This window comes from Grampus griseus (assembly GCF_964374135.1).
Source record: "Grampus griseus genome assembly, chromosome: 8".
Classification (NCBI taxonomy): Eukaryota; Metazoa; Chordata; class Mammalia; order Artiodactyla; family Delphinidae; genus Grampus; species Grampus griseus.
Window position 1 is genome coordinate 15,052,621 of NC_139002.1, and position 24,551 is coordinate 15,077,171.

The 24,551-nt window shown below is 52.9% G+C and overlaps 1 protein-coding gene across 1 annotated transcript; it reads left to right on the forward strand.

Moving 5' to 3' along the window:
* The first annotated feature begins 3,973 nt into the window (after window positions 1-3,973).
* On the forward strand, window positions 3,974-14,620 carry SCN2B (sodium voltage-gated channel beta subunit 2). Its single transcript, XM_082661073.1, has 4 exons — window positions 3,974-4,194; window positions 12,745-12,911; window positions 13,213-13,423; window positions 14,110-14,620. Exons 1-4 carry the CDS (start codon window positions 4,125-4,127, stop codon window positions 14,307-14,309), a joined length of 648 nt encoding a protein of 215 aa, XP_082517199.1. The 5' UTR covers window positions 3,974-4,124; the 3' UTR covers window positions 14,310-14,620.
* Window positions 14,621-24,551: the final 9,931 nt, after the last annotated feature.

A 24,551-nucleotide genomic window follows, 5' to 3' on the forward strand; every position in this document is an offset into this window, starting at 1 on the left:
AGTCAACATTCCTTCAAGGCCCTGCTTGAGTCTCGCTTGGGTGATCTCCTATTTCTCACATCTTCCTAGATGTCTCTACACTTACCAGATTTTATCTTCTGATGTTCTCTAATTGTTTCATGGGTGTGAGGCTTTCTTTTCTGTGAGAGATCTTAAACTCTTAGAGATCCTGCTTAGGTCTTTTCTGTGAGCTTTGCAGCACCTGACCCCATGTGGGACAGTCCCTTGTTGAATGGAATTCCTAGGGTGTGGAGTGGCTGGACCTGGCTCCCAGTCCTGGTTCTACCACACTTTGGCTGTGAAAGGTCAGGCTGATGGAGTTTCTGCTGTTTCCCCAGATGTAAAATAGACATTCATTCATTCATTTTCATCTGCTCAGGGACCAGTAGTGGCCCAGCACAAACTAAAAAGAGTAAGACACAACCCCTGTCTTTAAGAAGCTACAGTCTAGTTGGGGAGGTAAGATGTATAACAAAAAATGACAATACTCCCTGACTCGGGCAACCCAGGTGTACTGTAGATGGGGATTGATACATTTGTCTCTCTATTTAGAAGGTAAGCTCTCAAAGGATGAGCTGTATATCACTCGTTTCTGGGTCTCTGGTTTCTAGCCTAGCGTCTGGCACATAGGGGACATTAAATAGATATTTGAGTTTGTTGACTGAGGGAATTGATAAATGAGTGAATGGACCCAGGGTCACAGCAGCAGAGAGAGGAGAGGTATGTAGGTACGACAAAGAAGGGGTTACTTTGTAGCAGATTTTTGAAGAAGGGCTAGGAGCTGGCTGAGTAGACAAGGGAGGAAGGGCATTCCTAGAAGAGGAAACTGCAGAGGCAGAGACACCATGATGTAAAGCCCTATGCGGGGGTAAGAGAAACCTCGCCTGGTGTGGAATGGCTTGGGAAGGGCCCGGGCAGAGGAGAGAGGTGAGTGAGATTGTTATCCCTGAGCAGGCCGCCGGTTGCTCTGCCCATTTACCCCTAAGTTTGTTTCTGCTTGCCGGTGCCTTCTCCCCAACCCCACAAACCTGGCCTGCATTGCCCCTTGCTCCTGGGATGCGAACCTTTTAGTATTAGCTGAAGGTGTTACTTCTCAAACTTTACTGTGCTCAAGAAACACCTAAAGATCTTGTTAAAAATGCAGATTCTGATTCTTTGGGTCTGAGGTGGGGCCTGTGAGTGTACATTTCGAAGGAGAACCCAGGTGATGCTGAGGATGCTGGTCCAGTAAGGCAGTGGTACCTAGGGAGCCTCTTTGTAGCTTCAACCACGAATTCCAAAGGCAAAAGGAAGCTACCTTCCTTTAGGTTATTTGTAGCAGTCTTCCCCAGCAGGGTGGGTAATCGAGTGTTGTCTAATAAAATCTTCATGGATGAATGGCACTGGGTAGAAATGCCGAAAATAGGGCTTCATTTCCCAAATGGCCAGTCTTCAACTGTGGTGTCTTCATTCTGCAAAATACCTCTTCAAGTTTCTGCTTCCCAGGCTTGTATTGGCTCCTGGGGAAAGCGTATTCTTTTGGAGCAAATGGGCATCTGGAGGCCCACGTGAGTTGAGGGGAGGTTCTGGGGTAGCTCTCCTCCCGACTCACCCTGCCAGGGTGTCTCTCCCCTGAACTGGAGCCTTCTGACCCTTGGTCCTGGAGGGCTGAGTTGGACAAAGTCTGTAAAGTCATATACTTGGTTTCTCTTGGCCAAATTCTGGATTGAGGCAAAGGAACTTCTGGATCCCCTTCTTGTCTCAGATGTCCCCAAAACAGAAGCGTCTGGATCCAGTGTGAGACCAAGTGAGCCCAGTAATCAGCTTCCCTGGGCCTCACAGGCACGCTCAGCTGCATTAAGAAAAAGGAGGAGGCCGGCTATGTCAAACGAAAACTCTCGGGCTGACATGGTGCTGCAGACCTGGCCGAGGGGCTGTGCGGGAGCCAGGGCACGGGCTGGTGCCAATCTATCTCTCCGGGCACGCCTGTGAGCCAGGCCACTGCTGACAGCGGAGGAGGCCTGGGGCCTGAGGGTTGTGGCCACCGGAAGACACTTTTCTCCCTAGGCTGCCCCATCTCTTCTTCTCTGATTTTCCTTCCCTTGGGCTGTGAGCTCTGTGAATGCATGAGCCAGCTGCAGGCAGACTCTGGGGAAGTGACAGAGGAACTTTGGCGACAGAGTCTGTGCAAGATGCAGGCATGGACAACCACCTCTGGTGTGGAGAAGCACAGAGGCCTCCTCTCCGCCTTTCTGCCTCTAGCAACTGCCACCCAAATTTGGCCCACTTCACTCCTCCCCAGCCTAGGACAGCCTCAGCGGCCTCAGCTAGATTTTACTGCCTTCACGATGATGTGGATGATGTCTCACTCCTCTCCAAATTCATTCATTCATTCATTCATTCATTCAGGGTGCCCCCGTGCAGCTATGCAGCACCTGTTTATTGAGTGTCTACTTTGAACCAAGCACTGTTCTGGCCTCTCATTTGGTTCCTCCATGCCCTGCCTCTTAGCACTTTCTTTTACACACACACACACACACACACACACACACACACACACACACACACACACGCAGAGGCCCCTTGCTTCATCTAGTCCAGTCTGCTCTTCTCTGTGTCTCTAAACACCCCAAGGGAAGGTGTCGTGTCTCCTCCCCTTGGCAACAGGCGATGTGGAATACTGGACATACCCAGTGTTTCACACAGACCTCAGTTTGAGTCCTGGCTCTGACTCGGCCCTTAACTATCCTAGGTAACTTGAGTGGGTTAGGCCCTGTCGGCCTCTGTTTCCTCATTGCAATTTAAAAAGAAAAGAGAAGAAATCACCTCTTCCAGGCTTACAATTAAGTACAAACTTTTAAAGACTTGGCACAGAGTTGATGCTCTAAGATGTGGGTGGCTCCCTCCTTGCTGCACCAGTGGCCCATCGCAAGTGCCTGTAGTGGCTACATGAGAACCTGTGTTCTCCTCAAATGTCTCCCCAGAGGAGTGGGGGTCACCTTATCTGCTTAGGGCCACGTGGGTACTCCACCCCAAGTTCTCCTACTTGTGACACTAGCCTATTGTTTTCTCCCTTTTTCAACATCTGTTGAAACAACCAGTTTCAACATCTGGTCTTGTGTCACCTACCTCCCCCCCACTTTTTTTCTTGGAATATTTTAAAGCAAGTTTCAACCATCGTATCATTTCACCTATAAGCACTCCAATGTGTATAATAGATAAAGATGTTAAAGAACATAACCACAAATTTTTTTTTTTGGCCATACCATGGGGCGTGTGGTATAATAGTTCCCTGACCAGGGATCGAACTCGCGCCCCCTGCAGTGGAAGCACGGAGTCTTAACCACTGGATGGCCAGGGAAGTCCCAACCACAAAAAATTTTTAACGTTCCCCCCCACCAAATCAAGAATTATTCATTAATATAATCTAACACCCAGTCCATATTTATTTTCTTCCCAATGATCTCAACAATGTCTTTTTACTGTTGATTTGATTGAATCAGGATTCCCCAAAAGTTCATGTTACAAATGACTGTAAGAGCTCTCAGGTATTTTTACACCAACCTGCTGTTCTGTTTTCAGTGGAAATGCTAGAAAAATGAGGAAGTTCTTACTTCCTGAAAGTCTCCCACCTCATTTCCCTGAACCCTTTTCAAACAAAACAAAAACTAGCATCTCCTTTTTTGGGTGTTTTTAAATGACAAAAAGAATTCACCCCTCACAGCAGCTTTGAAATCAATGGGTTCCTCAAACAACTTTCCAACTCCAACCATCACCCAAGTGGAGAAGAAAGGCAGGCCATGCTTTAGTTCTGGTTTTGGAGGGTAAAAATTTCCGAGGAACTTTGCTCTTTGCAGACAGATTTTTTTATGCCCTCCCACCTGCTTTTCGAAATCCACCAACCACAAAATTTACTCCATCCACTTTTTTCTCTCTCCCTTCCACACTCCCTCTCTCTTTTTAGCAGCAACATACAAGCCGGCCATATTAGAGAGATGGAAATAAAGCTTCCTTAATGTTGTATGTGTCTTTGAAGTACATCTGTGCATTTTTCTTTTAGCATCTAACCATTCCTCCCCTGTAGCCCTCGGCCCCTCAAATCACCCTCTCCCTATCCCACCCGACTAACATCTCAGTCTCTGAAAATGCACAAAGATGCCTGGCTACCTCGCCCTGCCTTCAGTCTCACGGGGCTCAGTCTCTTTTTCTCTTTGGGTAAGTTAGACTGCACATCTGCATGCTTCTGAGGGTACAGAAGTGCAGCCGCAACAGGAGGAGGATGGGGGCCGGGGGCAGGAAAGAAGACATCGCTTGAGCCTCCCTTCGGCGTTGTCCTTGGGAAGGGAGGCGCGGGGATGGGGGGAGATGTGGCTGGGGACTGCATAACGCTGGGACGACTTGGTCGCAGAAACGTTGGGTCAGGGGATCTGAAGGTTCCTTGGAGGTGTCAATTGTCAAGGGAGGTGATTTTTCTTTGGATTTCCCTGAAATGGACGTATGTGGGGCTGGGGGCCGAGGGTAGGCTGATGTGCAGAGCCTCTTCATGGATTTTTTCTTTTAGCTGCTACAAATCTCCTGGGACTTAATGCTCCCTTAAGGGGCTTCTTCTGTGAACCTTGATCTTTGGAATCTGGTGGATTTAGGTTGTCAGAAAAGAGTGTACGGGGGGGAGTAGAGGGGCAGAAAGTTGAGTCTGGGTCTGGCTTCCTGGAAATCTGTACCACCGATCTGTTGCAGTGTGTGGAGGCGTAGGTGGGAAGCAGGCTTGAGGAGCGATCTCTGCATTGGGAAGAGAACTGCTGAAGCAGGCACTGATGGAGAAGCTCTCTGGCTTGGGCCAGATGGAGTGGAGGAGGGGTCAGGTGAAGGGATCAGAAAAAAAAAAAAAAGAAAAAAAGGGAACACATGAGTGTGGTTGTGGCCCTTTGGATCACATCTCTGAACTGTCCAGCCCCACCTTGCCGACTGTCAAGAGATCCAAATGCTAATTTCATACATGGCCACTTAGGGACTTCCTGGTGGGTAGGTGGGCTAGGGGGTCACTTGCAAGCCTGCATTATAGGTAGTCTCCTTTTTGCTCTTAAACTTACTCATTGCTGGCATAGCAATTGAGGATCCAGTCCAACGGCTGTCAGTGGGAATATTCCCCATCACAAAGTTTCTCTCTCCCTCCTTCTCTCGCTCTTTTTCTCTCCTTCTCTGGCATGCTGTGCTGGATATTGGGCTGGAGTGCTAGAGACAGCCCAGGGCCCCTGGCAGCCTGCACGGTAAGGCCTGTGAGCTTTGCTGAGTTACTGAACATATTAACAACAGAGCAGGAGTGTTAGGGAAGCTCAGGCAGTAGAGACAGCATGAGCCTTGGACTCGATCTGGGTTTAAAGCCACCTTTGTCATTTACTTCATACTATCAGCAAGTTACTCCCCTCTGAGCTTCAGTTCTTTCCTGGGTGAACTGGAGAATACCTACTGCCTGGGTTTTTTGTGAGTCTGGCACATAGCAAGTGCTTAAGAATAGCTACGCTTTATGAACTCTTTTCACGTGCCCACGCGCTGTGTATCTTGTTTAGTCCTTGCGGCAACTGGTAACCGCATGGGGCAGATACATTATGATCCTCACGTTACAGAGGAGGAAACAGGCACAGAGAGGTTAAGTAACTTGCCCAATAAGGTCACAGTAGTTTAAGGGGAGCTGAGATTTGAACCCCTTGTTTGACTTCACTCCTTTCTTTTTTATTTTTTAACATCTTTATTGGAGTATAATTGCTTTACAATGGTGTGTTAGTTTCTGCTGTATAACAAAGTGAATCAGCTATACATATACATATATCCCCATTTTCCCTCCCTCTTGTGTCTCCCTCCCACCCTCCCTATCCCACCCCTCTAGGTGGTCACAGAGCACGAGTTGATCTCCCTGTGCTATGCGGCTGCTTCCCACTAGCTATCGGTTTGGTAGTGCATATATGTACATGCCACTCTCTCACTTTGTCCCAGCTTACCCTTCCCCCTTCCCATATCCTCAAGTCCATTCTCTAGTAGGTCTGTGTCTTTATTCCCGTCCTGCCCCTAGGTTCTTCATGACCATTTTTTCTTTTTTACATTCCATGTATATGTGTTAGCATATGGTATTTGATTTTCTCTCTCTGACTTACTTCACTCTGTATGACAGACTCTAGGTCCATCCACCTCACTATAAATAACTCAATTTCGTTTCTTTTTATGGCTGAGTAATATTCCATTGTATATATGTGCCACATCTTCTTTATCCATTCATCTGTCGATGGACACTAAGGTTGCTTCCATGTCCTGGCTATTGTAAATAGAGCTGCAATGAACATTGTGGTCCATGACTCTTTTTGAATTTTGGTTTTCTCAGGGTATATGCCCAGTAGTGGGATTGCTGGGTCATATAGTAGTTCTATTTGTAGTTTTTTAAGGAACCTCCATACTGTTCTCCATAGTGGCTGAACCAATTCACATTCCCACCAACAGTGCAAGAGTGTCCCCTTTTCTCCACTCCCTCTCCAGCATTTATTGTTTGTAGATTTTTTGATGATGGCCATTTTGACCTGTGTGAGGTGATACCTCATTGTAGTTTTGATTTGCATTGCTCTAATGATTAATGATTTTGAGCATTCTTTCATGTGTCTGTTGGCAATCTGTATATCTTCTTTGGAGAAATGTCTATTTAGGTCTTCTGCCCATTTTTGGATTGGGTTGTTTGTTTTTTGTTACTGAGCTGCATGAGCTGCTTGTATATTTTGGAGATTAATCCTTCGTCAGTTGCTTCATTTGCAAGTATTTTCTCCCATTCTGAGGGTTGTCTTTTTGTCTTGTTTATGGTTTCCTTTGCTGTGCAAAAGCTTTAAGTTTCATTAGGTCCCATTTGTTTATTTTTGTTTTTATTTCTATTTCTCTAGGAGGTGGGTCAAAAAGGATCTTGCTGTGATTTATGTCATAGAGTGTTCCGCCTATGTTTTCCTCTGAGAGTTTGATAGTGTCTGGCCTTACATTTAGGTCTTTAATCCATTTTGAGCTTATTTTTGCTTCACCCCATTCTTAACCACTGAATTCTACTGCCCCCGATATTTAAGAAATGATGCTGCTATAGTAACAGTAATTTGGATCAAAGAATCTTAAGTACAGGCAAAAGAGGGGAGTTGGGTGAGTGACCAGTGTGCAAGGAAATGAGGATGGAGGACAGGCAACCTGTTTGGGGAGTTAGGGAGAGCTTCCTGAAGGAGGGAGAGCCTTATCTAAGTGAAGAAAGCAAGGGGGCTCGGGGACCAGGACCAGGGTGTGGCTTAGAGGAAGATGGAATCTAGGGTGAAGAGGTCAGGGCATGGGGGCTGTGAGGCGGTGGTGGGAGGAGGCTAAAGCCTCTGCAAACCTGGATGGGGGGAGGGTGCAGGAGTAGGGACCTTGAACTTGAACTTGATTGGTGCTGTGATGAGACAGACCCTGGTACTCCGAGGCCGAGGGCTCAAGTGGACAATGGAACCTTGGTGGTTGTAGCAGCATCAGTCCCCAAGATGGAGGGATGTCCCAAGTGACAAGGGAGGGGACTGACACAGGGCCTGGGTTTGCGAGGATGACTACAGAGCTGACAAAGGGACAGGGGACAGCTGGCCAACCTGCTGTACATACCACAGAAGCACATGGGACTAGTTTTCAGTTAGAAGCAATCCAAATGATTGGTTTTCCTTAGAGTTTGTCTCAAAACTCTTGGCTCCACGGTTACTGGCCTGGTTACCAAAGTCTGGGTTATGTTAGGCGAGGCTTAGAAAGTGGAGTCTGGTCCTCACTCAACCCCACTGCACACGGACACACAGGGGAAAACACCTTCCCTTCCCTCTCCAGACTTTTATCGAGTGCCCACTGTGTGTCACATGCTGTTCCGGGTCCCGGGATGCCAGAGCCTCCCGAGGGACTAGGGAACATAAACAAAAAATAGTAATGCAGCATCCCATGTGCTGTTAGCAGCTAACCTTTGGTGGGGGCTGACCATGAGCCAGGCACCGCTGTGAGCTTTATGTTTTAGTATTCAATCCTCACAACGGCCCCAGGAGGTAGGACCTATTGTTGTCTCCCATTTTACGGATGAGGAAACTGAGGTGCTGGGAGGTGAACCATCTTGCCTAAGATCAGATCACGGTGCTAGAGCGCTGGTCTTGGCCACTATGCCATTCTGCTTCCCGGTCTGGAAGTGACAGAAACCTCCCGGTCTGGGGAGAGGTCACGGGCACTGGAGAAGCTGCCATGGGGGCGATGCCTTGTTAGCTGGGATCTGCGGGGTAAGCAGGAGGGCTCAGGGGCAGCAGGGTGAATGAGCTTTCCAACCTGCAGCAAAAACACATGCAAAGGCATGGAGGAGTGGAAGAAGGTGGCGTTTTCAGGAAAGTAAGAACTCCAGGGTCACTGGAGTGGAGGAAGCGTGAAGGGTTGGGAGCAGGACAGGAAATGAGGCTGGGATGCTGGATGGTCCCAGATGGCAAAGGGCTCAGAAGCCCAGGAGCCTGGACGAGATCCTGAAAGCAGCAGGGAGCCAATGGCAATTGGGGATGAGGGGTGACAAGGACAGGTGCTCTCCCGGCTGCATGGGGGTGGCCTGGCCTGCGAGGGAGACCTGAGGTGGTGGGTCTGAATGGTAAGGCAGCCCAGGAGTTGGCCTGCGTGTCACAGTCACCTGGGTAGCAGGGGCTGCCCTGGGACACAGCGTGCTCCAGAAGGGTGGGGACTAATTTCTCTGCTTAGACAAACTCTGTTTTTTTTTTTTTTAACCAAGAAAAAAATTAACCTACCTCATAGGTTGCTGTAGGGTTGGAAAGAGGCATGAAGAGAATTAACTTCTAGTCTGTGTAGGAAATAGTGTTTGACAGGAGATGAGCAAATTTTTGTGATCTCTGCAAGACGGGCCAGTTAGAAAAGTATATGACATGGGGCCTGAAGTGCCCAGATACACCTTAGAGAGAGTGAGGGGCCCTGGGCATTGGTGAAGTTTTGGAACTGAGCTCAAAAGCCACATCCTTACGGTACCCTTGTTGAATCATTTCCTTTCTGTGAGTTGGAGATCAGAGACTCAGGCTCCAGACATGGTCCCAAATGGGAAAACCAGGAAGATTGTGAGCCCCCCTTGTATGGAGGTTCCTTTAAAGAAGACCATTCCCCTCTGGCCAGCCTGACTGCCTGGGGGCTGACATGGGGGCTGGACCTGCCATGTAGACAGCAGGAGGACTGAGCCCTGGGAACCCTTGGTACAAAAATCACCCCCTCACCCAGCCTCCACCCCTCAACCTGCTGTCTAGAGGCTGGCAGCCTGGCAGCCTGCGTTCCAATCTAGCTTGTCACTTACCAGCTGTGAACTTGGGCTATTCATTTAACTTTTTTGTGCTCCATTTCCCCACTTGGAAAGTGGGGGTGATAATAGGGTTGCTGTATTAAATGAGGTGATATCTGTAGGGTATGTAAACAGCGCCTGGCGCACAGTAAGCATCTTGTTGTTACTATGAAGTCCCTTTGTGGCCCTAGCCGTGGATTCGGCTAATTTCCCGAAGCAGCAGAGCTCACCAGGAGCCCAGGATTTTGCTCACAGCTCTGTCCTCGCTGCACGATGATTTCCTCATCTTTAACGAGGGCCTGGATTGGTGAAAGGCCTAAGGCCCTTGCCCTGAGCTGGGACGCTGGGAGACCTCAGGCGGAAGTGGGCGCTGTACTGGGAGTCAGGAACCGTGATTCGGGACCCGGCTTGTCCCTACCTGCTGTGTGTCTCTCTCAGGCCTCAGTTTCCTCGTTGGTAAGATGATGGAGCTGGATCTACAATTCCTGAGGTTCCCCCTGCTTTGGTGACTCCTGTTCCTCTCTCTGCAGTTGGGACTTGACGGTTGACCTCTCTGACCACTAGAGGGCACACGTGTCCGCCTGGTGCCTCCTGCAGGCTGTGCCGTAGGGATGCGGGGAAGGAGCCGCATTGCACCTCTCAGTCTGCCCCCCTCCTGCTGGCCAGAAAAGGCCCCTCACTCCCCAGGGCTCTGCCCTCCCGCACAGCAGAGTGCTAGCTCCTTCAAGTTGGAGGCAGCTCCTGGTAGGGTTCAAGTTCTGTCTCTGGAGTGATGTTGTGGCCTGGGGCGGGACACAGGCAGGGATGGGTCAGCCAGATGTGTGGGACCTACTTCCTAATGCCACTTGGAGGCTCTTTTTGCTCAGGTGCCCTGGGAAGGTCGCGGAACCTTCCCAGGGAAGGTGCTAGAGAAGCAAGGTGTTCCTGGGATGTGAGGTAAGCTCAGGACAAGGCCCTGCCGGGCTCCTTCCCTGAAGATACCTCCGCCTCTGCAGAGCGGGGGCGGAGATGGCATTTTCAGCACACCTCCTCCTCGCCTGGCGCTGTGCTCAGTGCTTTCATAACGCTGTGAGAGCGAGGAGATGGGAACTGGGCTTTGTTCTCCTGGGGCTGCCGCTCAGCCTCTCCAGTTCGTATTTCCCTGATGAGCACTTCAGCACACCTGGCCTTGCAGGTGGAGCCGTGTGCCCGTCCCTCCATCTAGGGCTGGGTCCTGACCTCCCTGGCCAGCAGTTCAGAGCATCTCCTGTTCTTAAGTCCTGCCTGCTGGCCCTGGCCACTCATCCGAAGGGATGAGCCGAGTGGAAGGGCTTCGCTATCCCTGCTTCCAGGCTGCAGTGCTGCTGTTCCTGGGGTGGGGCCCGGCAGCTTTGCACAGCGAAATCTTCTGCAAAACGCGAGCCCTGTGCAATCCGGGGGAATTCCAAGGGGCTGCCCCGAGGGGTCAGGCTCCAACGTGGCCCTGCCTAAGCCCTTCCTGCTTAGGGGGCAGAACTTGAGGAGAATTTAGGCTACCCTTTGCCTTATTTTTATTTTGTATTTTTTTTTTTTTGGCGGTGCCTTGAAGCTTGCGGGATCTTAGTTCCCCCATCAGGGATTGAACCCCGGGCCACCGCAGTGAAAGTGCTGAGTCCTAACCACTGGACCGCCAGGGAATTCCCCTACCCTTTGCTTTACATATTTTATCTTATTTAATTATTACCGTAACCCCAGGAGGTAGGTATCATCAGCTGCGTTTTACAGAGGAGGGGCCTGAGGCTCAGAAGATAGAGGAACTTGCCCATGTTCTCCCAGCCGATAGAAGGCAGAGCTGGGATTGAACCACATCTACTGGGGTCTCCGTGCCTCCTAGCTGCCCCCCTGCCGTCCCCTAGCGGCTTCTTCTCCCACTCAGAAGAATAGTGTCCCGGTCCTGGCCTAACTCTGGGACCTCAGCTCTCTCCAGTTGCCCCCTTGATCACTCTGCTGGTTGTGCTTCAGATACGTGATGCTCATTCCAACCCCTGGAACTTTCCTCTTGATGTTCGGCTGCCTTGCATTCCTTCAAAATTTCAAATGGCTTCACTCCTTCACTTTAGTGGGGGGCCACCTACAGGGCAGCGCTCGGAGCAGCTCTCCCTGACCACCCGATGTCAAACACACCCTGCACCTTGCTTTATTTTTTACAGCCCTTGCCTGTGAATCAATAGCTAAAGTTACATTATTTCTTTTCCCTGTTAATGTCTGTCCCCCTCCCTAGGATATAAGCTCCATGTTACAGTACCTCTGCCTGCCTCCATCATAGCAATAATCCCTGGGCCCTAGACTGAGTGCCTGGGGCACCGGAGGTGATTTATAAATATTTGGTAAATGAGTGAATGAATGATTGATACTGAGCATTACTGCGTCTCCTTTATAAAGAATATTTATCTTTTGGGATGAGGTTTTGACCATACTGGCAGAGAATTTTGGAATTCAGCCCAGGGCTAGGGTGAGGTGAACGCAGTGCCTAGGGTGCAAAATTTAAGGAGGTGTTTGCATGACCCTGAGGGTGGGCACCCCCTTAAATCTCGTGCCCAAGGCTTTCTGCCCCTCTGTGGGCGGGGGGTGGGATGGGCACTGCAGCTTCAGCTGGGAGGGCTTCCGCTCACTCCCCTCACCCTAGACTCTGCCCTGCTTGGAATGTCAGAGTGGGATGGGCCTTCTCAGGCCACACGCCCAGGGCTCCTGGACCAGGTCCAGCGTTCCCCAGAGGATTCTGCACCCTGCTCTCCCTGCAGCCTGTATCAGCTCCTTGCTGCGGTGTGTCCAGGCCTGGCATCTCCAAAAGGGGCTCCTGTCCTTGTAGACCCATCAGTTGATCCCTTCGAATTGTGCCTATTCTTCTGGGGCATCTCTTCCTTCCCGTTGCCCATCTGCTGTCCCTGCCAGGAGCCTGAGGAAGAGAAGGGGGCTGGGCTGGGCTGGGCTGGGCATATGGCTTGACTCTTCCCTGCGGTATAGAGAGCGAGGCCTTCTGTATCTGCATCTGTCCTCAAGGCTGCCTGCCCCCAGGGGACACTGCAGCTTCCGCTGGAAGGGCTTTGGCTCAGCCGAGATGGTTGAAAGTGGTGGGAAGGAGGGGGAACCGAGGCCAGCACCGTGCAGCCCCTTGTCCAAGCCATCAGGTGGCCATGACAGGCCTGTGGCAGGACAGCCAGATGGAGGGCAGGCTTGAGGCCATCTGTCTGTCCCTGGCTTGACAGATGATGTGCTCTCTCTCTACCCCAAGGGCCACATCAGTTACCGCTTAGGAGCTTTGCCCACCCCACTCCACCCCACCCCCTAATTTCAGCCATAAGGGACCCCGCCAGCTGTCCTAGCTCTGCTCCGCTCCCCACCAGATGCAGAGGCTTGCCCCCTCCCTGGCCTTGTCTGCCAGAATCCTCACCAGCTTGTGGCTTTGTCCACAGTGCCACCAGGGAGGAGCATGGAAGTCACAGTACCTACCACCCTCAACGTCCTCAATGGCTCTGATGCCCGTCTGTCCTGCACCTTCAACTCCTGCTACACCGTGAACCACAAACAGTTCTCCCTGAACTGGACTTACCAGGAGTGTAGTAACTGCTCCGAGGAGATGGTGAGTTCTCAGATGGAGGCAGGGGTGGGGGAGGCAGGAGCCCCACAGCGTGAAGCTCCCCTTTCCCACCACCTGCCCCTGCACTGTACCAGGACCCTAGCATATCCTGGTGGGCTATCTGCTCCTGAGGGCATTGGCAGAGGTGTGCTGTCGTGCCTGGGTGGCCCTGGGAGGGTGGCAGAGACCTAGAGGTGACTGCCTCTCTTCCAGGTAGAAGGGGGCATGGGAGGAGGGGCATCCTGCTGTCCTTGCAGCTCCTTGTTCATGCAGCCCCCTATCCTGTCGCCTCCTGCCGCCCCAGTTTCTCCAGTTCCGCATGAAGATCATTAACCTGAAGCTGGAGCGGTTCCGAGACCGCGTGGAGTTCTCAGGGAACCCCAGCAAGTATGACGTGTCAGTCACGCTGAGAAACGTGCAGCTGGAGGATGAGGGCACCTACAACTGCTACATCATGAACCCACCCGACCGCCACCGCGGCCACGGCAAGATCTACCTGCAAGTCCTCATGGAAGGTGAGGGGCTGCTGGGGGGCCCTGCCCATTCCCACCCAGCTACTCTCCAGCAGGACTAGCTGGGGCTCCTTGGGAGAGGCTGTGCCCTCCTGAGGGGCGGGAGCAACAGCACGTGCTGGGTGGAAGGCATCTGTTTTACTCCTTCCCGTCCTCGAGGACTATGTCTCAGGGAGTCCTGATGATGCTGTCCAGCATGATCACGATCTTAAGAATCCCAAGAGCAGCTTTCATTTATTGGACACTTGCTATGTCTCAGTTATAGCTAGGGCTAAACTCTCGAGATGCAATATCTCACTTCATCCTCATACAACCCTACGAGGGAGGTACTATGATCATTCCCATTTTACAGATGAGGAAACAGGCTACGTAAGGTACCTAAGGTCACACAATTAATAAATAGTACAATCAGGACTCAAATTGGGTCCATTTGACCTCAAAGTCCATCCTCTTGGATACTGCATTATATTGCCCTCCCCTGAGGCTTTTAGGTGTCCTGGGATTATGGGGTGGGTGGGGCGCTTAGAGGTCCATGGCCTGGGTTAATTTTTGCTTTGACTAGAGTGCTTTCCACGGAGGAGAGTAAAGTCAGGACCACCCCACACCTACTGCAGGGAGCAGGGGCCAGTGGACGAGGCTCCCTTTTCCAGCCCTAGGGCTCAGCGGGTCTGTTTCCTCTCCTTCTCCAGAGCCCCCTGAGAGGGATTCCACTGTGGCCGTGATCGTGGGCGCCTCCGTCGGGGGCTTTCTGGCTGTGGTCATCTTGGTGCTGATGGTAGTAAAGTGTGTGAGGAGGAAAAAAGAGCAGAAACTGAGCACGGATGACCTGAAGACGGAGGAGGAGGGCAAGACGGATGGAGAGGGCAACGCGGACAATGGCACCAAGTAACGGGCGGGCGGCCGGCCCTGCAGCCCCTCCCTTGCGTCCTGTCTCCCTCCCACTCTCCGCCCCGCACTGTGTGCCCCCGCCTGCCCTCTCTTGGTGTGCTTCTCTCGAACCAGGATCCCAGGGCTGACCTGGGGCCTCCTGAACCCCTCCCTTCGTATCCGCCACCCTGCACCAAGAGAGACTCACCTCTCTTTGATTCGAGAAACCTGCCCTGGCGTCTGGGATGTGTGGGCCCTGGGGGGAGGGAGAAGCGGGCTCAAAACTGCCAGCCTCTGAGAAGAGACAGGAGGCCTGTGGGAGGGGCGCAGAGAGAGAAGGGGGAGGGTGGGCAGTGGAGGAGGAGGAGGCCAGCTGTCCAGTCTGCCCAGTGCGTGGACTGGTCTGGTGGCCGCTTCAGAGGGGACCTGCAGGTGGGACGGGGCTCTGCTGGCTGCCTCTAGAAGGCCTGGGGTGTGGCATGCCTCTGCTCCCAGAGCTGCCCCTAGCCCTGGGCAGCCTTGTCACGGGGGTGGTGATGGGTTCCTATAACTTGGGGGTGTGTTGAAGGGATGACCGTGCGTTTCCTGGGCCTTGAAGGGAAGGAAGCTGGAGGCAGCTGGAGACAAGCCTTGGCCCAGGGAGCTCTGCTCTCACCTTTCTCCTTCGATAGCTGCTACCACAGAAGCCTCTGGGTTTCTGTGGGCTCGCTTAAGCCCTTGGGATTTTTGGCAGGAAAAGTACCAAAGGGCTGCTGAGCTAGGCCGTGGGGGGCGGGGAGTCGTGTTTCTCCAGGTGCTGGTCATTTTTCACCGCAGTTACCCACTCACAGGAGGCAACTGCAAAGTTAGCTGAGGGACGAGGGGCTGCGGGCTCCGTTGTAAAATGGAGTTCAAGGTTGACTGCCTCCTCCCCCAGGGTGGCCACCATCACCTGGGCCAGGAGCAGCTGAGGTGCGGAGATAAGGAGAGAGGGGGTGGGAGCCACGTCAGAGGAGTAGGTGTGCAGAGCGGGGGCCTCGCTGGGGCTTCTGTTCAGACTTCCCCCGTTACCCTCAGCAGGGTTTCATCTGGCTTTTGGCCCTGAGGGAAGCCTGAGGGGAGCCCTGTAGCCTCTGAGACCCTGTGGCCATGTCACATCTGGAGCCATGTCACACCCTCCCCTGCCCCGACAGTTCTCTCTGGGGGGACGGAAAGTAGCATTTGTGGGGAGCCAACTTTCACTGCCATTTTACTCACATGAAGAGGGAATTGCTCAAGCCTCAGGAGCGGGAGAGAGACAGAGAGAAACTGCCTTGGAAGATCCTCAGAGATCAGCTAGCCAAGTCACCCATACTACAGACCGGGAGACTGAGGTTCAAACTCACAACCGAGGGGCCTGCTTCCCCTCTGATTCCTCAGTCTCCAGGTTGGATGAATAGAGCCACGCTTTGCCCAGGGGGAGGGGCCTCTGCAGACAGAGAGACGAAGGAGATGAGGGGAGGGAGGTGAGCTCCTCCAGCCCTGCTCACCTCCCTGGAGCCCAGCCCCTCCAGGCTGTGACTGAGGCAGGGATGGGGTGATGGGAGTGGGAGGGCAGAGCTGCTGGAATGCCCCACGCCCACCCCAGGCTGACCCTCTGCAGCACTTCCCAGCCTTTCTCAGAGCTCAGGCCCTGGCTGGGCTCAGGGGGTCAGAGCTCAGGGCAGGAGTCTGGGGAAAGCGGGTAGAGATGGGACTCTGACAGCTTCTGGGACCCCTCTCTGCCTCTGCCCAGCAGATGGCCTTTTTGGGGAGAGAGTAATAGCATATGGGCGATTCAGTTTAATTCACTTCAATTCAACATCCATTTATTGAGCATCTCCTATGTGCCAGGCACTGAGCCAGGTACTGGAGATGTACACAAAGCCATAACAGAGCTGGGAACTGCTAGGTCAGCACTGTGGGGACCAAGATGAATTTTCTTTTGGTGCATCTAATTCCACCTCTGCAGCCACTGCTTCCAGGGCTGGAGTGGGAGAAAAAGGAAGAGATTCCAGAATCTGGGCCCTGGGAAGGGGGGAAAGGAAGGAAAGAGGGAAGATGCAATAAGGAAGAGGGTGAGAGGCCAGACAGAGTGGAGGGTGGGCAACCAGCCTGAGAGCTCCTGGGTGGGATGAATCCAGCTCACCTGGAAATTCTAGCTCATCAGTACCTAACTGCCAATCAACACACTGCCAATGGGGGTGGGCTAAGCCCCCAGGATGCCTGGGGTAGGTGGACATTGCCCATCCTTGGAGTCAACCAGCTGAGAGGGGAGAGATGGGTAGTGGGCACCCTCGTTCCAGCTGAGACCAAGGGTGGTTGTAATAACATGTCTGCAGCTTGCAGATTTCACTTTTTGGCAACTTCTTAAGTGCTCTCCTCTTCCAGGATGAGTGAGGATCTGTGTGGATGCTGGGAACTTTTCTTTTCCAGGACTCATAACATTCAGGGAAATTGTTTGCAAGATTCCCTAGGTTTATTCTAAGAAGTCCTAACTCTCTATTAAGAAGCCCAAGACTTCTGGGTTCCTTCCTTTCTCTGCCCTGCCCTAGAGGGTCCTAGGGAGAGCAGTGCCTGTCCAGGGGCCTCAGGCGCCCAAGCAGATGGGGATGGGCCAGGAACCACCTTTGTCTCAGGTACCCATCCTCATATGCACTTTCTCCCCAAGCCCCTTAGAGTCTCTTCCAGACGCCTCATAGAGCTGCCTCCCCCAGGGCAATGAGGCTGGGAACAAAATGGAGCTTCTGTGCGTAGAGGTGGGAGACTGGTGAGATGTTTCCACAGCACCCTGCACCGTGGGGCTCAAGCCCTACTTCTGGCTGCATGTTCCCATCACTGCGCTCTGCTGGGTTCAGTCTGCTGGTTTTCTCAACTGCCTCTGCCTCTCCTGCTCTCTTGGAACCCTGTATCTGTCCCTTTCTCCTAATTAAGGGCCCCCGTGAAGAGAGATGGGCTCGCCAACCCATGGGATTTAGCTTGTAGGAGCAAAGCACACTTTGTCAGGACTGAAATGCCTTGAGGTGCCTTGGAACTGGCTTTGGAAATAGCTATCTGCCCCCTAGCTCTGGACTAATCACAGTTATTCCCAATTTATAAAAAGGAAAAGCTGGATCCGTATTTCTCCCTGTGAGTCTCCTTGGTGAGGTTGGGCTGGTAAGTATTTGCAAGGTCAGGTTAAGCAGATGGACAATTGAAAATGCTGGCCAGGTCCAAAAGACAGTCCCAGGCCATAGGAATGGCTTGGTGCAATTGGAACGGGCGATGAATGGAGAAATTTTTCTTCCTACATACGTCTTAAGGATAGAAAGCCTGTGTCTCTTGCTGTGCCTCTTGCTGATGTCTTCCTTTATTGAAGCTTGCTGATGCGTTTGTACATAGTCTATATATAGGTAGAGATATATTATATATACAAATATAAAACATCTCACTACATCCACCCCGGAAGTTACGTTGAGGGGGCAACAATCATTTCTCAGTGTTTTGAGTTGATTCACCAAAGGCAAATTATGGAACGTTCTTATTGCTCTTTGTGCACTTGGAGGGGAAAACACAACTACTTATGCACTTTCTAGGATTTATGTGCTATGTGGTAATGGAAGAGGTGGTGGAGAGAGAAACTGAAATGGTCCTCTGTGACCCAACTGCTGTGATGTGTCTGCTTTGGGGAGCAGACAGTTTCTGTTGCAGTTTGTCTCGTTGCTTGGATTTATTGGCTGCAATAAACAGATGGTCTCCCCTGAACATCCCTTGAGTGTGACTTTTTTAAGGGGTGCAGAGTGGGGCAAGTTGAGGCGGTGCCAGGATTTTCACAGGGAGTCCTGTTGTTCCTTTCCTGGTGATGCCATTGACACTGCTGGGTCCCCATCAATGATGAGATCATTCTGCTCCCCTCTTGTTAGATGTTTCCTCTTTTCCCCTCATTGCCTTCACAGAATCCTGGGGGACTCCATCCACCTTGAAAGCACCCTGGGGACAGGGTGGCTAAACACCCACTTCTTGGAGGGCTCTTGGTTATTTCTGGAAGATGACAACACTTTATGCCCCCAAGGCTAACCGTCATGCCGACGTTGTCTATTCTTTCCATGGGTGGACGGGCCATCCTTCCTGCCCCCTGTTTCTAAGCTGTGTCTGACTAGGCAGACATCTGTTTCATCTGCTCTGGGCTCAAGAGGAATAGCTGACAGCTGGTGCAGAGTCTGCCCTCATGCAACTTCATGGATGAGGGTGGCTGCAGGGAAGAATCAGGTCGCTCATGTCCCATCTGCGAACTGCTCTATCCTAGTTACGTGCTGCTGAATCGGTCCTCAATTCAGGACCAAAGGCAACCACCTGGCCCAGGGGCTCTGCTCTCCCAGACAACCCAGTCTTCTTCTCTCTTGCCTTCTGGTTTTGTATCTCTTTGCACTTTTCTCTTTCTTACACACACACCCACACACCCTTGCCAAGGAGGCTCACCCAATAAGAAAGTCCTCAGCTTTCTGAATGCAAGGGAATGCTGAAGTGCTTGGTTTCTACTTTTCTCATGGTTCCTTTGTCATTTCTGCCTGCTCCCTGGTAACCCAGAGACCTTCGCCACTGGTTTAGTGGTCAGATGCATTTTAGACTATTCTAGGAGTAGCCTAACATTCGTAGTCCTAATGCCGGCAGCTGCTACCCGAGAAAGAAGCCAGATAGAAGGTGGCAGTGTTAAAGAGAGGTGGCTGGTATTTGACAGAACCAAAGGTACCTTGGTTTAAAAGGATGTCTGCCCTTGGAGCCCCTGAGTCCTTCCAAGGATGGGATGTCAGAGAGGATGCTTCCCTACTTAACAGATAGGAAACTGAGGCAGGGGATGTGGACTCAGGTGCTGGGTTCCTTCCGGGTGGACACAGCATCTAACTCAGTCCAAGGCTTCTCCCCCAGAACACTTGGAGGACACTGTGGAGCTGGGCCTGGCTTCTGGGAGGACTGGGTTTGGCTCAGGTGTCTCCCCTAAACTGATGTTTTGGGGCTCAGCCTGCTTGGGGCCTGGTGAGGTAGTTCTGATTGAGGAGGGGGCTGCCGTGTGCGGGAAGGGCTAGCTCCCACCCCGCAGCTCAGAATTGCTCACCGGCTTCCCGTGTCCCCCACCTGAGGTGCTGGTGCCTCTCCATTCCCACCGTTCTTTTGCTTCCCGCCGGAGCCCCTGCAGGGCTCAGGCACAGCCATCGGCCTGCCCATGGCCGGCTGCCCCGGAATGGTAGTCTGTATGCGGAGCCTCTCAGAGTCCCCAGGACAGGTTTTGAGGCCCAAAAGGAGCGGGGGAGGGGGAAGAGTAGATCTTTACAACATCAGAGAGGGGAGGGATCCCGGGGACTACTTGGCCAAGTCTCCTGATTATCCTGACGGGGAAACTGAGGACCAGGTCGGGGAAGTGATTTGCTTAAGGCCACAAGATGAGTCAAGGACAATCCAGGATCTCCCAGCTGGCTCCAGGCTGCCTGTTCTTCCCACAGCCCACACCCAGTCTGAGCCTAGCGCTCGGCACAGCTCGGCACAGCAGCCCACACCAGCCCAGGCTCCTGCCTGCCCCTTCCCAGTGGGCTTGAGTTGAACAAAAAGAAGCCCCCATGCTTCTTGTAAGGGCACAGTTTTGAAAGCTGAGGTTCAGAGAGGGAAAGTAATTCTCCCAAAGTCACACAGTAGGCTAATGACAGAGCTTGGTTTTAGTCGCCATTCCAAGTCCCATTCCACACCTCAGTAGAGTGCCTTTCCTCATGCTGGTTTGTATATGGTCCATCTTAGGCCACTTGTCTCCCTCCCATGTTGCAGGTGTTGTGCTAAAAAACTTCAGGGGAGAGGAAGCTGGGGCAGTGCCTGGTGGGATATGGGTTGGGCAGCTGGGTGCACAGGAGCACAGGTCCCCACTGAGGTCTCCTGCCCTCCGCCTTCGGCACTGCAGGGGCTCAGAAGGTCCATGCTGGCAGGGCACTGCGGGCTCTCTTCTCGGATGGCCATGGTGAAATTGACCCTGAAGGCTGCCAGGTTCTAGTCATTCCTGGCTGCCTGCTACCATGCTGATGTGCAGGGTACCAACCACCTTTTAGGACAGGCTCCGGCCACCCAGTGTTTGAGAGCTCCAGAGGGCCATGGGGAAGGAAGCCCATCTTAGAACTATATCCTGGCATCGTGACATGGCCCATAAATTTGGTCCTGAAACAGATTAGCCTAGGACCCCACTCCTCTGCAGGGCTGAGGAGGCCTCTGTCTAGAAAAGGGAGAAAGACTGCGGGAGGGAGGTGGTGGGAGTAGGTGAGTTGGGAGTAGGGAGCTTGTAAAGCAGCTTCTCCTTTTCTCTGGCAATAATGACTTCGAGAGCCCACGAGGCGCTGGGAAGGGGGCCAAGTGGACACTGGGTGCTCAGCTTGGCTACTCTGGAGTCCATGAGAGGGGCTGTCCCTTACAGCCTTGGCAAAGTCACTTTTATCCCAACTGCAGCTGCCTCTGCTTCTCAACTGCGACAAATTCCCTGTAAACAGGTGGCATAGGACTAGAACTGTTTGCCTCAACAGACTGAGACCCTCCTGTGGGCAAATGGGCAAAAGAAGGGGGTGTGTTCCTCCTGGAGGGGAAGTGTGTGTCACAGCTGATGGCTAATACAGCGGGTGGGGCTGTGGCCACAAGGAGAGGGATTCGCCTTGACCCATTCTGCCCCAGGGCGAAACATTAGGGCTGGCAGACAGAGGCAGATATTGATCCAATGGAAGTCAGTGCTGTGCAGAGGGTTGAGTTTCTCTGAGGTAATGAGGTCCCCATCCCGGAAGGTATTCAAGCATAGCTTGGGGGTGTTGTCGAGAAGATTCATATGTCAGGGCATACTTTTAGATGCTGTCTAAATTTACTGACAATGGCCCTCTGCAGCCCTCATTTTAGGATTCAAATGACAGAAGTAGGATTAACTCTTGCTTGCCTGCCTGAAGATAAACAGGACACATGAATGGGCAAACTCCTGTCCCTCTGCCTTGTTACTCAGTCACGCTCTACCCCAGGCTGCATCTTTACCCGACTTAGCGATGGTGGTGGGGAGAGGGTAGGTGGCGAGCCCCTATTCACAGTGAGAAATAGGCCGGAAGAGGGTGGAAATTTGGAGTTAGGAACCCTCAGGAACTTCTTTCCAAAGATCAGGCCAAGTCTAACTTGTATCTTTGACCCTCCAGCTGGGGCAAAGCTTCCCCTGTCCTTCAGTCAAGACTGTAGAAAATGGTGACAATCTTTTCAGCCTTCTCCTCCCTTCACCCTCCCAGCTTTGTCAAAGTCTTCAGCCTTCCATTCTTGTCCCATAGCAGGCTCACACCCTGTGGGCTCTCCACAGGAGCTGATGCTCTTGGGAAGGGCTGTGGGATGGGCGGGCTCATATCCAGCCTCAAAGTGTTTGGAGGGTGGGGCTGGGGTGGTAGCAGGGTGAGTGACAGCTGGCTAGACTAATCAGGATGAACACCATTTACTGAGTAGCTACTCTGTGCCTGGCCCTGAGCTCAATATTCTATGTGTATCAGCTGACAGTAGTCAGGACAACTCCCCAAATATGCATTCTTTTCTCACTTTTACAGATGAGGAGACCTGTTATACTAAGTTATGGGTACACTCAAGGTGACACAGAAAATAGCAGAGAATTCAGACCCAGGGTGGAGCGATGCCAAAGCCATCAATCACATCAGGCTGTGACTGGGAAAGGGCAGTGGACTGGCCTCTTGCAGCCCAGAGACCTAGGAGTGGGTGGGGGAAGGGTGACTGGGAGCCAATCTCAAAATGACCGTGGACAGCCAGAGATGGGCAAAAGTGTTTGGAAGCAGAGGCAAAGGCTTCCCAGTGGGTCTCTAACATCCCACCTCCTGCCTGGCCTGGCCCCTGACCCCACAGCTCTGTGCAAACAGCTCTGGCTCCCGCTGGCCACCCTCTCCTCTCCTGGTTTCTGAAAACCTATAAAACCTTTTCTTCACCTGCTGACCAGTTGTCTCCATCCCTACCCCTCCTCCTCGGCCTGTGTCTCACTCCAACTTCCCCAGGTTCCCCTTCATTCCAGGCAGACTCTCCCTTGCTCCCATGCTTCTTCCCTTCCTCTCGGCCATCTCTCCTGACCTTCTGTCCCTGCCATATCTCCTCTTCTACTCCACATCCTCTCTCTCCTCTCACTTTGCAAGATCCACTGCTCTCACACTAAAATATTCATAGCGGATGGGACCTGAACACTAGGGGAGCCCTGCCTGGCGCTCTGCACCTTTTTATGCTTCTGGTTTGGTCAGTCTGTCCCAGCGCCCAGTTCAGCGGCAGGACCAGGTCTAGGGTTCCAGGAGGACATCTAGCCATTCAGCTGACTAGGCAGTCCCCCTACAATGAATGACAAACCTTCCCAATGCCTCCGACCCCCAGCCCTCCTGAGCCCCCATCCTCCCATGATGGACAAGCAGTGGGGCATGGTAATCCATGAAACACAGAGGTAAACACAGCTCTGGGGTGCTGGGTAGGGTGGCTGAGACCCTGCCATGGGGCTTCACGCCCTACCCCAAAGTGGCCCAGAATAAAGGGATGCCCAGGACTCACCCCATCTCTGAGCTGCAGTGAGGGAAGCAGACGCCTGCTCCTGCCAGGGGGCACATGCCCCTCTCCAGCTTAGGACTGTCCAGTGAGCACCTCCCTGGTCAGGATGTTTTAGCTCCCTCCTCCCTCTGCCCTCCTCCTCCCAATGAGCTCATCTGTCTGGGGCTCCCCACCCCCCTTTGCCTGAAGGGATGTTTGGAAAGAACCTGGCAGAAAACAGAAAAAGAGGAAGGGAGGGATGGAGGAGGTGCGTGCGCCCAGAGCCCTTAGAGAAAGTGGAGATGGGTGAGGAGAGCTCAGGAAGAGTTCATCGCTGCTCCAGGTCGGATTCGAGGTGGGCTGGGGAGCAGCGGGCGAGGGGGCCAGTACTGGTTCCTTGCTGGGCTGCTGAGCCACGTGCCTGCGGGTTGGTTTGGTGCATGCTGTCCTGTTAACCCCCTCAGCACCTGCCAAACTTCAGTGGATGCTGAGACTGTGGCTGAGGCAAGTGAGCGCTGAGCTGGAGGGCAGGAATGGTGAGTCGGGATGGGCAGGGAACAGACCTAGGTGCATTAGAAGGAGACACCCAAATGCCTGGCCAGGTAGCATCCACCCAGCCCCAACCCCAGAGGCAGAAGGATTTGGGAGCATTCAACTTTAAGTTACTGTATGCAGAGCATCCCGGCTCCTGCAGTTCCACTGTCCTGAGGTTGGGGCCCTGTTGATAACTGGGCTATAAGCTCCTGGTGTCGATCTGAGTGATCTGAGGTCAGAGGGAGAGGGGCTGGGAGGTGGGGGCATTGCGGGGGGATGGATCCCTGCAGAGCTCCCTCTTCTCTGCCTCTCTGAGCCGGGTCAGCGTGGCTGCCGTCCAGCTCCGTTACCTGCAATGCCCCGACAGGAGCCAAGAGGGCTTATGCCGGAGGGGGAGAGGCAGGCAAGGGCAAGGGCAATAGGGGAGCCAGAGGGGGAGGAGGCTCCCTGCCAGGCTCTTATTACTTAGAAGGAACTCCTCCCAAAATAGCTCTGGAGGCCTCACCGGAGCTCTCCCTTCCTCCCCTGCCGGGGTCTTGGCTAGCTTTCTGAGAATTGACAGAGATGGAATCTTCCACCTACCCGCCCTGGTGTAGGTGGAAGGTGGGACCACCCCCAGGGTTGAGTACCTGCCTGGATAAAAGCATCTCCCGGAGGCTGGAAGCCGGAGCTCGGCCCCCATTTCTGCCCGTGTCACTTCCCCACCACACACTGAACCTCATACCTGCGCTGCTTCCTAGCTCCCATCCTGGCCCTGAGGTGGAGGCGGAGGGCAGGAACCCAGAGGCTTGCCTGGTCTCAGAGAGGACTGCTGGACTAACTGCTTCAAAGACCCTGAGCCCTCCCCCGCACACCCACCCCCCTGGAAAAATCTCCTTTCCCCTTAAATCTAGGCCCATCTCCTCCCACCTGAGAACAGCTTCCTGGCAGCTCCTTGGCTCAGGGTCCAGTCCGTCTCTGTATCCCTGAAAACTTGCTCTTCGAGGTATTTCTGAGCCAGGCTGCCCAGGACCTGAGTGTGCAGGACCCCACCACCGCGAAGCCAGCCTGCTGGGCACAGCAGGGGGCTGTGTCCAAACCACCATCCTGTCCTCTAGGGACTTGCAGCCGGAGGCGCAGAAAGGGCCAAAGTGCCCGTCCATCTGATGGATGCACTAGGGTTTTGAGAATTTTTGAGGAAAGTGCTGTCTAAATG

Bases quoted from the DNA above. Each gene is read 5' to 3' on its own strand.
- SCN2B (XM_082661073.1), top strand. From the start codon at position 4,125: ATGCACAAAGATGCCTGGCTACCTCGCCCTGCCTTCAGTCTCACGGGG. The intron at 4,195-12,744 runs GTAAGTTAGACT...CTTTGTCCACAG, and splicing joins CAGTCTCTTTTTCTCTTTGG to TGCCACCAGGGAGGAGCATG. The intron at 12,912-13,212 runs GTGAGTTCTCAG...CTGCCGCCCCAG, and splicing joins GTAACTGCTCCGAGGAGATG to TTTCTCCAGTTCCGCATGAA.